This window comes from Marmota marmota, unplaced genomic scaffold (assembly GCF_001458135.2).
Source record: "Marmota marmota marmota unplaced genomic scaffold, marMar, whole genome shotgun sequence".
Classification (NCBI taxonomy): Eukaryota; Metazoa; Chordata; class Mammalia; order Rodentia; family Sciuridae; genus Marmota; species Marmota marmota.
In genome coordinates this window covers 953764-965999 of record NW_025999873.1, presented here as the reverse complement: position 1 = coordinate 965999, position 12236 = coordinate 953764, and the positions used below count along the sequence as shown (strand labels likewise).

At 42.7% G+C, this 12236-nt stretch overlaps 2 protein-coding genes across 11 annotated transcripts in view; one reads left to right on the top strand and one right to left on the bottom strand.

The window, feature by feature from the left end:
- Window positions 1-12236, top strand: part of Specc1 (sperm antigen with calponin homology and coiled-coil domains 1) — a 273402-nt gene that overhangs the window by 52072 nt on the left and 209094 nt on the right. For 8 of the 10 annotated variants that reach the window (XM_048786146.1, XM_048786138.1, XM_048786152.1 and 5 more), the window contains one exon: window positions 9878-10052. The exons of the other annotated variants lie outside the window; for them this stretch is intronic. In XM_048786146.1, coding sequence (XP_048642103.1) covers window positions 9906-10052 — 147 coding nt within the window. In that variant the 5' untranslated portion in view covers window positions 9878-9905. The remainder of the gene's footprint in view (window positions 1-9877; window positions 10053-12236) is intronic. 10 annotated transcript variants of the gene reach the window in all.
- Window positions 2254-3170, bottom strand: LOC107160177 (ferritin heavy chain-like). The gene has a single exon (XM_048786202.1). The coding sequence runs from the start codon at window positions 2962-2964 to the stop codon at window positions 2413-2415; it is 552 nt and encodes a 183-aa protein (XP_048642159.1). The 5' UTR covers window positions 2965-3170; the 3' UTR covers window positions 2254-2412.

Below are 12236 nucleotides of genomic sequence, written 5' to 3'. Positions count from 1 at the left end.
ACTAGGCTCTACCAGAGTCTTAAAGGTTTCACCATCTCCTGATAGCACCACAGACTGGGGACCAAGCCTTCAGTTCATGGACCTTTTGGGGGACACTTCAAATCCAAATATAGCACCCACATTCCATGGTGGAGGGAGGCAGATAATTAATGGCAGATAAATCAGTTATGGTGAAAGTCTTCATTTGGTGATAAAAGCTCAGAAGAAATAAGACCACAATCAAGGTGATCTGTCACATTGGATGAGAGAGCTACTCTACAAAGTGGGAAGAAAAAGTATCTTAGAGGAAATGATTTTGAGAAAAGATCAAAGCACAAAGCCCTTTGGTGGGAACCAGCAAGGCCTATTCAATAAACTGGAAACAACTTTTGTAACTGAAGAAGAGTGATCAGGAAAGAGTGGTCCAAACCAAGGTCGAGAGGTGGGCATGTCCCAGGACCTTGAGGGCCATGACAAAGAGTTTGGCTTTCTGTCCCAAGTGCAGTGGTGATAGGCCATTGGGCATAATGATTTGTAGAGATTTTGTTGTTTGTTTTTGTGCTGGGGTTTGAACCCAGGGCTTCACACATGCTAAGTACACACTCTACCTCTGAATAACACCCCTTCCTACCTTGTGGTATTTTTTAAGAAAATAATAGTTTTTAAAGCTAAAGTTTAACATTTTAATTGCATCATCGTAAATGAAAGAAAAAATTTACAGCTTCATTGAAATATCATTGATGGATAAAAAAATACATATTTCATGTATAAAATTGGATAAGTTTGAAGCACAGAATGAGCCCTCAGACACTGAATTTTGCTGGTGTCTTGATCTTGGACTTCTCAGCTTCCAGAACTGTGAGCAATAAATTCCTTTTGTTTCTAAATGACCCAGTTGGGTCCACAGCTTGGAAGTGGTGCTACCTGGGCCTATACTGGGAATTGAACAAACTTCTGGGCAATTTGTTGTTGCTGATCTTTTTTTTTTTTTTTTTTTAAGAGAGAGAGAGAGAGAGAGAGAATTTTTTAATATTTATTTTTTTTAGTTTTCGGTGGACACAACATCTTTATTTGTCTGTGGTGCTGAGGATTGAACGCAGCGTCCCGCGCATGCCAGGCGTGCTACCGCTTGAGCCACATCCCCAGCCCCTGTTGCTGATCTTTAAGATCGATGACAACAGCTTCCTGACAGGATAGTCAGGAACATGAGAGATGACTGATATAAGAAAATACTGAACATTGTGCCTGCTTCTTTCGTGTGGATAAATATTACTTAAAAATAAGAAAGAAGTGAAGGGTTTTGAGCAGACAGTGACCAATCCCAGCCCAAACTTCAGAATTCTGTCAGGAATACATAAAGAATGAGCTCCAGGCAGAACTTCAGTGCAAGCCTATGCTGGGACATAGAGGGCTCCCACCCAAAGTGCTTCAAGGAGTTGGATTGGCCGATGTGGGAGGGGAATTTGAGAATGGTAACCCAAGGGCAGAGTCCAAAATGACTCTAAAGTTTGGAATCTAGGAAAGTAAGAGAAAAGCTATGTTGGTGATAGCAATGGGAAGGTTGGGGGTAAGTCTAGTTATTGAGAGTCTGTTCTGGATCCTTCCACTAAGTCTGGCCATGAGGCTGCCCCCAGGAGGGCTTACAGGCCAGCTGGCACACAGGTAAATGGACAGTCAAGGAGACCCTCCTGGACTTGGGTTGGGGAGGTTTTCTAGAGTGGAGAGACTTAAGGTCACTTTGGAAGTTGAGTGCTGAGCTGGTATCCTGGGCGTCCTCTGTTGGCTCCCCTACCATCTCTGTGCTCTGCTAAAGACACTGCATCTATGCTCTATGCCTTGCTTTGGCTGGCCCACTGGAGGGAGAATAGAATTTTGACTCCATTGAAAAATTTTTTTTTCTTCTGCTGCCTTCCCTGAGTCTCCATAGTTGGTTGTGTTTTTGTACTAAAGGCCCAAACTCTGAATCCTGGGCCAGTTCCTTCTAGCTTCCAACTGCTTCCTCTACCTACTCCCTTGCAGAGCTAGGGATGATAAGGATCCCAGTCTTAGAGTTTTGCAAGCTTCCCCATTGCTTCTCCAAAACTCTGCCCACGCCCTTGTCAGCAGTTTCCTCTCGGCAATCCTCAGGTGCCCAGAACTGGGACTGAATAAATAGGGCACAGGATGCTTCCATCGAAATAAATAGGAAAGTCTCTGGGTTTTCTTACAGTTTAGATATTATTCTTTCTTCTTCTGCAGTAGATCCTTTTATTTTTATTTTTTTTTTGGGGGGGTGTACCAAATTTCTTTATTTGAAGGAATGGTACAAATTAAAGAACATAAGTGGATGTTTTGGTACAACTTATAGAAAAGGTAAAGGTAACCCCAATATGCATGCACTGCCTTGGTGACCAGGGAAGTCACTTGCACGGCTATGGGAAAGTCAGGCTGAGGTTAGCTCTTGTTATCACTGTCTCCCAGGGTGTGCTTGTCAAAGAGATACTCTGCCATGCCCGATTCTGGGGCTCCCATCTTGCCCAAGTTGGTTACATGGTCACCCAATTCTTTGATGGATTTCACCTGCTCATTCAGGTAATGAGTCTCAATGAAGTCACACAAGTGGGGGTCATTTTTGTCAGTGGCCAGTTTGTGCAGTTCCAGAAGTGACTGGTTCACACTTTTCTCCAAGTGCAAAGCACATTCCATTGCTTTGAGCCCACTCTCCCAGTCATCACGGTCTGGTTTCTTGATATCCTGAAGGAAGATTCGGCCACCTGGTTGGTTCTGCAGCTTCATCAATTTCTCAGCATGTTCCCTCTCCTCATGAGATTGGTGAAGAAAATATTTGGCAAAGTTCTTCAAAGCCACATCATCACGGTCAAAGTAGTAAGACATGGACAGGTAGACACAGGAGGCGTAGAGCTCCAGGTTGATCTGGCGGTTGATGGCGGCCTCCGAGTCCTGGTGGTAGTTCTGGCGCACCTGCGAGGGGGACGTGGTAGCCATGGCGGGCGGCTGAGGAGAGGCGCGGCGCTGGAGCGGCAGCAGAGGCCTGGGGCGGTCCGAGGGCGCTGTGAAGAGGTGGCGAAGGGCTGGTGGCTCTGAGCGGCGGCCGGGGTGGGGGTCGAGCGCCGGGTTCAGTCCAAGCACTGTTGAAGCAGGAAACCGCCGCGACTCTCGGCGAAGAACGTCTGGCCTGCAGTAGATCCTTTTAAACTGTCCCCAAAGAAAGGGCTCTTGGAAGATTTTATTTCTGTCTCCTTTTTCTACTGCCTTGGCTCATTCACTTTTAAGTCTTTGATGTGAAGCCACATGATAGGTAAGGAAATAACTACTCATTAGTGGTCATTCAGCTCTTTGGGATACTGACCTCTTGGTTCAGCTTTAGAGACCTAAGGACATCACAGACCAGTGTTTCTGAGTGCTTGGTCTCAATATAGCTGCCAGATTACAGCCTCTGTTTATGGCTTGTGTATCATATTTGTGAACCACCTCTGCTTCTGTTTCTTATTCCAGATTACACCCTATCCTTTGTGGGTTTCTGCCTGTGGCCTTGTGCCATAGTTTCTGTGAGTCCTTATTCCCCTCTCAGTGTTTATTTTCAGGTTTGAGGTAGTGTGATCTGTAACATACAAATGTCCTTTCTCATTTAATTTTTGTTTGGTCCCTTTTTGATTCTCTTTCCCTTCCAGTGATATCTGCAGAGGGGACCAGTGTGTTTTCGTTTGCAGTTTTTCTTCTGAGACCATAAGGAAATCTGTCCTTTTCCTTATTTACCAGGAAGTAATTTAGGGCTATTGGGAAAAATTTTTTTCAACCCCCAAGATCACAGGAAATAATCATCTTTAAAAAATTTCCTGTGGTCACCGGCTTAAGCCTGGGATTTCTTTGGCTCTTCCCTAACCAGATTTGGTGTAACAAGGTTTCCATGTTAGATGGGAAACTCTCCAGGTGCATTGTGTGTCCGTCCCTCTGTAACTCAGAGTCCCAGGACTCTCCTTCTTGCCCTACAACAGTTTTTCAACTTCATTTAGGCCACATATTTACTTATCATACGACTGCTTCTTTGGTTTTATATTTCCAATTGCCTCTCTGGCTTCTACCCAGTAACACCCAAGGTATTACCACCATAAATGCCTTCACACTTTGCCATATGTCCCCTGCCAGACTTAGAACCACTACCTTCCAAGTGGTCAGTAGCAAACTCAACACATGCTCTAACAAGCTCTAGTTAGATATTTTCAACTTGCTGTTCACTAATATTCTATTTCCTGCCGAGTCCCATGGTAATTGAGCTATGTGCACATTCTTATTTTGTTAGTTCTCAGACTTGAATGCTTTAGCTTTCCACTTCCTAATGCTTATTGTACTTGAACCTGAGACCTGAATGCCTTCTCCCACTCTCACAGACTTGTCATTATTTTCTGATTATCCAGAATGGTTTCCCAATCACCTTCCAGTTTTCTTTGCCTTAAAAGGGAAATAAAACCAAGAGCCCCAAGATAATCCCCCAACACAGGCTGTGAAGGCGGAGATTTGGTAGCAAAATAACATGTTTTCAGGGAGCAGGAGACATATGCATGGGCTCTGACCTCCCCTGTGCCCAAGCACCTCATTGTATTCCTAAAATAGCTGTCCCCTGTCCCTTCCTTTCCTCCCTCCCCTCTTTCTTTTCTACATTATACTGTACAATTTATGAGTTATAGCTTAAATGTTAGTCTTACGCTATTCTGGATAGGAAAGAAGTTTGATAAGAAAATAAAATGTTTGGGCTGGGGATGTGGCTCAAGCGGTAGCGCGCTCGCCTGCCATGCGTGCGGCCTGGGTTCGATCCTCAGCACCACATACAAACAAAGATGTTGTGTCTGCCGAAAATTAAAAGGTAAATGTTAAAATTCTCTCTCTCTCTCTCTCTCTAAAAAAAATTAAAAAAAAAAAAGAAAATAAAATGTTTGACAAATTCAAAGAAAATATCCCTGGGAATACCCTCTCTCTGCCCCTTTCTCTCCATTTTGTACTCTCTTTGGGGAATGGTTTCCAGATTTAACAGTATTCCCTTGGATGATTTGATTTTTTGTGATGTCTATGAGGCTTTTAAGAAACACTTTTTGCCCCCACTGTTTTGTACTTGCCTAGGGACCATCTATTCATTTCATGTTATTAATTTGTACCCATTAGAAAATATTACTTAGCCAGCATTCCCACCTGTGTTTATCTTGCAGCAGCTGAGATTTGTTAGCAGTAGTTCTAATGACTGTAAGGCGTCTTCCCTCAGTGCTTATTGCCCTCTCTGCTTTCTCCCGTTCACGTTTCCAAATGAAAATAGATTGCTCTGTAAGAAGAGCATTTTCCTCACATTGAATGTCTGTCTGCCTCCTTCCCTCAATATTTAATTGATCTGTCACAGTGTGTTGTTGAGTTAATAAAGCAGAGAAGCCCTCCATTTAAAACAATCAACAATTTTGTCTAGAAAGCAGCTCATATATGCTAAGAGTCTTCTATGTGCCTGGCATTTGATTCCTACCTTCTCCTATAGGTTTCAGGGTTTTGTGAAGTCACTATTCAACTCCTTCTTTCTGGGTGAAGATATTGAGACTCACAGCGCTCAAAAAGCATGCCCAAGCTCACACAATCAAGCTGAAGCTGCATCTGTTCCAGGTGCCTTTGATCCACAAGCCCTCATGCCTTGCCATGTGAACAGGGATTATCTAGAGAGGCCATACCCATCCTGGTGTTTAAGCACACAGGTTTTGGAGCCAATGTAAACTAGCTTTGAATCTTGGCTCGTCTGTCACTGCAGCATTTATGTGATCAACTGGTTCCCTGTGCCGCAGAGCCAGGCCTAAGGGTGGGATCTGAGAAGAGAGTAGTAGGAACAATGGAAAGTGGATTGGATGGAAACCTGGAGTCAATTAGGGGAGGGCTAAGAGGTATAGCTGTTCCTTTGGGGCCGAAGGCATTGCTGCAGGTGGACAGAGAGCTGGGTTAACATGGTCCATGCTGTGCAGGCAGACAGCTCAGAGGTCATAGCTCTGTGTTCCAGAAAACCCCAGGACTGGGGGTGGGTACATCAGAGGAAAGAGAGAAGTCTCCAGAATATCTCAGTGGCATCACAAGGATACTAGTCGGGGCTGGGGTGGACAACAGGTGATGTTTAATAAGATCCTTAGACATGGAGCCTGGGAAGCAGGAAGCAAGACTTCCATTCAGTCTGATGGAGCACAGGGAGCAGGTCTCTTCCTCACACACCAATTCCCATCCTCTTGTCTGCACCAACCTGCATAGTCTATCACCTCTCCATAGTAGGTGTCATGAGGCCACTTCCAGGCATCACATCCTGGGCATTTTCTCTTCTTGTGAGCATTTCTTCCTGGCTACAGTGAGTAGGACATTGATGATTCATTATCTCACATTATCAATTATGAAACAAAATGGGATTGGAAGGAAAGAATCTAGCTGATGTATGAACACAAGGCTGAATTCAAGAAAAAAAAAATGCTGGCAGAATGGAATGAAGGATACTCAGAAAACAGTTTGGGAAATAGGAGGGGTCCAGATGAACAAGAGTTCATTGGGGACATTCATTTGGGAATAAGAGCTGAATTCAAGGGGATGGTAAAGAAAGAAGGGATATGACCAATGAAGTAACCTGCAGAGCTTTACCTCAGAGCAAGCAACTTGTCAGACTTTGAAAAATGATTGAGCATTTTTGGATGCACCATCCAGGAGATCATGAGATCTGATGCCAGAGATTAAGAGAGGAGTTAAGATCTTCAAATTTTGACATGACCTGTCTGCCTCCCTCCTCTCCTTTCTTCCTTCCCTCTCTTCCTTTTCCTTCCTTCCTTGTTTTGTACTTGGATTCCTGAAATGTTGGGGGAAAGACTGCAAAGATAATGTCCTGTCCCTTTTCTTGCTGTTTTTTTTTTTTTTTAGTTGTAGTTGGACACAATACCTTTATTTCACTTATTTATTTTCATGTGGTGCTGAAGATCAAACCCAGGATCTTGCATGTGCAAGGCGAGCGCTGTACTGCTGAGCCACAACCCCAACCCCAGCCCATTGCTGTTTTTTTTTAATATTTATTTTTTAGTTTTAAGTGGACACAACATCTTTATTTTTTATTTTTATGTGGTGCTGAGAATTGAATCCAGTGATTCATGCATGCCAGGCGAGCGCGCTACCACTTGAGCCACATCCTCAGCACCCCATTGCTGTTTTTAATCTTCATATTTTTTAAGCTCTTAGGGGAGAGTTTCAGGGGTTACCTGGGCAGATTTTGGAACACTTAGATGCCTTGCAAAATCGCCTTATGCGTTCCTAAAGTCATAGTCATTTGTAAGTAGTTCTAATCATAAAAGGTGGTGTTGATTGATTAAGCAGATATTTTATTTAAACCATCTCCCCAAGTCAGACTGATGTGTTGCTGTTGGGATCTGTAGTCGTTACTAATTTTCTTCATGAATCATTAAGGCTCTGTTAGTTCATTTTATCTTGGGAGGGAGTCCTAATGAAATTAGTTACTGAACAGGTCTTAACCTAGACATTCTTTTGCTGTTGCTGTGGAAACCAGCAATAAAAATTGTGGGTTGAGAAAGAAAAATAATCATTGCTGAACATCAGTAAAATACAGGAGCAGTAGGCTGCTTTTCTTATACAGACTTTTATTTTTTTTTTTAAATCATGATACCTGGAACCAGGCTGAGGTTAATAAGGTTCTGAGCTCATCATATCACTGAAATCACGTGTAGTTTTTCTCAGAAACATTATGGAAAACAAATTACAAAGTCTTTACTATTAGAACAAAATATATTCTAGGCTTGTGTAATTATGTCAAAATGTATTCTACTGTCATGTAAAACTAAAAAGAACCAATTTTTTTAAAAAGAACATTTTCACCAGTGTTGGCATTCACAGGCTGACAATTGGACCCATGTCCCCAGCTAATCCCTTTGTTTAAATAGGAAGAAATAATGACTCTGGAGGAGAGAGGTATTGTCAGTTGAAATGTTCTCTTCCAGCCAAGAAAGGAGACAGGAACATAAGGTGGCCTTGCCCAGCGAGACAAGTGCTCTACCACTGAGCTCTATCCCCAGCCTATGAGTATTTTTTTTCTTTTTTTCCCCTTGGAAGAAGGGCCCTTAACTACCGAGCCACATTCCCAGCCCTTTTTAATACTTTATTTAGTGACAGGGTCATGCTGAGTTGTTTAGATCCTTGATAAGTTTTTGAGGCTAGCTTTGAACTTGTGATCTCCTGCCTCAGCCTCTTGAGCTGCTGAGATTATAGTAGGCATGTACCACAGTGCCCAGCTCCCAGCTCTATGTAAATATATTTTTTAAATATTTATTTTTTAATTGTAGTTGGAAACAATACCTTTATTTTATTTATCCATTCATATGAGGTGCTGAGAATCGAACCCAGGGCCTCACACGGGCTAGGCAAGCGCTCAACAGCTGAGCCACAACCCCAGCCCCATATGTGAGTGTTTTTTAGAGTGCATTTTTTGTTGTTGTTTTTAGACATTGATGGACCTTTATTTTATTCATTTATTTGTATGTGGTGCTGAGAATCGAACCCAATGCCTCATGCATGCTAGGCAAAGGCTCTACCACTGAGCCACAACCCCAGCCCTAAAGTGCATTTGTGATGTTTTTTCAAAGAATGCAGCACTTTGGTTTGGGTGCCCTGTGTCACACTCTTGGCCATCAGAGTCTACAGGGATGGGGAAAGGTAAGGTTGGGGCTAAAGAAGATCCTCAAGGGCATTTAATCCAGTCCTGTTACATTGCTGACAGAAGAAACAGAGGATCAGGGAAAGGGGTGTGCCAGCTACTTCTGGCTCAGGAATAACAGACTAGGATGATTTTTTAAAATGATTGCCAGTGGAGAGACCCAGGCCACCTCCCAGTCTCTCTGCATGTGGATGTCCCCTAAGAACTTTAGCTGCATCCTTCTACTTTGAACAATCTTTTTAAATATTTTTTTTTAGATGTTGATGGACCTTTATTTGATTCATTTATTTATACATGGTGCTGAGAATCGAGCCCAGGGCCTCACACATGCTAGGCAAGTGCTCTTACTACTGAGCCACAACTCCAGCCCCTGAACAATTTTTATTTCATAAAATAATTCAGTCAGGAGGGGGGATAGTAGAGGATAGGAAAGGCAGCAGAATACAACATACACTAGTATGGCAGTATGTAAAAAAAGTGGATGTGTAACCAATGTGATTCTGCAATATGTATACGGGGTAAAAATGGGAGTTCATAATCCGCTTGAATCAAATGTATGAAATATGACATGTCAAGAGCTTTGTAATGTTTTGAACAACTAATAATAAAAAAAATTTAAAAAGAATTTAAAAAATTAAAAAAAAATTCAGAGCAGCAACTCTGCCTCGTAATGTCAGATCTGACCAATTAAAATATGCTTTATTAATTTTTAAATGATAGCCATTTTTATCCATGTGCTTCCATGAAATCTAACTTTCAAGTAATTCATTTATGTCTATTTAAAAATTAGGTTGGTTATTCCTCTGCCAGCCCTACAGCTGCAAATCTGCTGGCTGTTTCCTGGTTTGATTCATGCTGCCCTGATGTGTGTGTGTGTGTGTGTGTGTACCTGGTACATTACTGTGTTAGGTGTCTCTGATGGATAATAAGCTATTAATTTGCCAAAAAGTAATGTCAGAGTATCATTAAATATTACACGTTTCAATAATTTGGTAAAGTCTGTTTTAGAGTTGTAAAAATTATCCTAATACAAAGGTGTCATCTTAGGAATAGAGTTTTCTGATTCTGGCCAACTTTCAAGCACTCATTCTCTGTGACAGCAGTTGAGATGGGTAAAGCTTGACCATGTCACTTGGCAGGTTTAAGTTATGGAGATACATGTTTTCCTTTTCTGTTCTTCTACAGAAAGACAATCCCCTGCCCTAGGACAAACATGAGGAGCGCAGCCAAGCCCTGGAATCCTGTCGTCAAAGCGGGGAGCCATGGCCCCGAACGTGCACGGCCCCTTCCTACAGCTTCTTCTGGCATGAGGAGTTCTAAATCTTCAACCTCCTTGGCTTTTGAGTCCCATCTCAGCAAGGTATAGACTAAGATGCCCAGGTCGGGGCTGTGGTGATTCTTGATGTCCAGGTTGGGAGGACTGAAGAGGGCAGTTGGCAAACCAGTGGGCTTTCAGGACCAGGAAATACGCTTGTAAGGAAGAGCCCCAGAGTACGGAGCACCCCAGAGCAAGGGTGGTATGGGGATGAGAAAGGAAATCTAGGAGATGTTTAACACAAAAATTAGGGTCTTCTGCCTTGAATTATGTGGACTCTAGGCAATTTTGCCCCATCATGTCCCTGGATGAGGTTCAAGATCACTCATAGTCTTCCCAACCCTGACAATCCAGTCATTCTCTATCCTCCTCTCTTGTCTCTTTATCTCTCTATCTCTTGGCCTATCAACACTGTTTATTATGTCCTCCCTCCAGTGATACATTCTTCTCTAATTTTTCTGCTTCCTCTTCATCTCCATTCATCTCTAATATTAGATGGGTCCAAGGTATAGACTTTGCACTCACCTATTTTTCAGCTACATTCATTCTCTATATCAGAGATTCTCCACATGCCACACCTGACACCTCCTTGGGTGTTCTGAGATGAAATTCATAGACAGTTTCACCTACCTGCAAGCAGACGTTTGCAAAATCAATATAGTATCCAGACTCTAGTATAAAAGGAAAAGTATTAAATGACTTGTACTTCCATCTGCAAATGCCTGAGCATGACTGTGCAAAGGACCCAAGCTGCTCCTGAGAGCTCACGAATGTGAAAGTGACGATGTAGTCTGACTCAGGCTTGTGACAATGACAGATGATTGTTTTGAAACAGTGAATGCTCTTGGTGAAATTCTGAGCCAAACATAGTGCGGTCTTCTTTTGTTTTATTATGATGATTGTATTCTTAGAAAGTTCATTGTGTCACTGGGTGTGGTGGCACACTCCTGTAATCCCAATGACTCAGAGGCTGAGGCGGGAGGATCTCAAGTTCAAGACCAGCCTCAGCAACTTAGTGAGACCCTGTCTCAACCTAAAAATAAGTAACAAGGGCTGGGAATGTAACTCAGTGGCAGAGCACCCCTAGGTTCAACCCCAAGTGCTACAAAAAGGAAAAAAAAAAAAAAGAAAGCTCAGCATGTCTTAAGGATTGCGCAACAAGTACCTTGCCTTTATGTATAAAATGAAGGTAGGTGTTAGGACTGAATGATAAGAAAAAGGTGTTCCACCTATGTGGATGTCACAGAATCTGTGAAAATTGCATGGGTGGTAGGGAAATAAATTTTGCCAACTTGTCACATGCATTGTAGGACATCTAGATTTCCCACCCTGTCACCCATTATCAGTAGCATGTCCATCATGGTGACATGCAAAAATGTACCTCACATTTCCAACATATTCCCAGGATTGCATTATCCCTATGGAGAACTATTTTTCTAGGTGACAGTGTCTGTTATTATGGCTTTTAACACTGTATGTGGATGACATCCAAATTTCCATCTCCAGCCAGGACCCCTACTATAGCCTCTGTGATGTTGCCTCTTGGAAATCTAAATGTTGCCTTTGGGATAACATGTCCAAAATTACATCTTTTTTTTTTTTTTTGAGGGGGGGTTACCAGGGATTGAACTCAGGGGCACTCGACCACTGAGCCACATCTCCAGTCCTATTTTGTATTTTATTTAGTGACAGGGTCTCACCGAGTTGCTTAGTACCTCACTTTTGCTGAGGCTGGCTTTGAACGCATGATCCTGCTGTCTCAGCCTCTGGAGCCACTGGGATTATAGGCATATGCCACCATGCTGGGCTCAAAATTGAATCTTGATTCCTTTTACTCCATCTCCCCCATCCCTCAAATCTCCTTCAAATCTTCCCTTTTGAGTTAATAGCAACACCATCCTTTTGATTGCTCACACACATGATCTTCTCTAGTGTCCCAAGATGCATCAATGAAATGCCATTACTTCTGCCTTAAAATTATATGTCAGCTACAACCTCTTTACACCAACTGTGACCTGCCATCCATCTACCTTTTCTTGTCCTGGCTTCCCTAAACTCTGCTTTCCTCTCTATGCTCTATCTTCTGTTCTCAGCAGAAGTCAGAGTGGTCCTTTTAGCACAAAAGTCATGTCATGACCTGTCACTTCTCTGCTTAAAACTCTCTAAGTCTCTCTCCATTCACCTTGCCATGACCTTGCCATGGTCACTGATGTGCCCCCAAAGACCTGA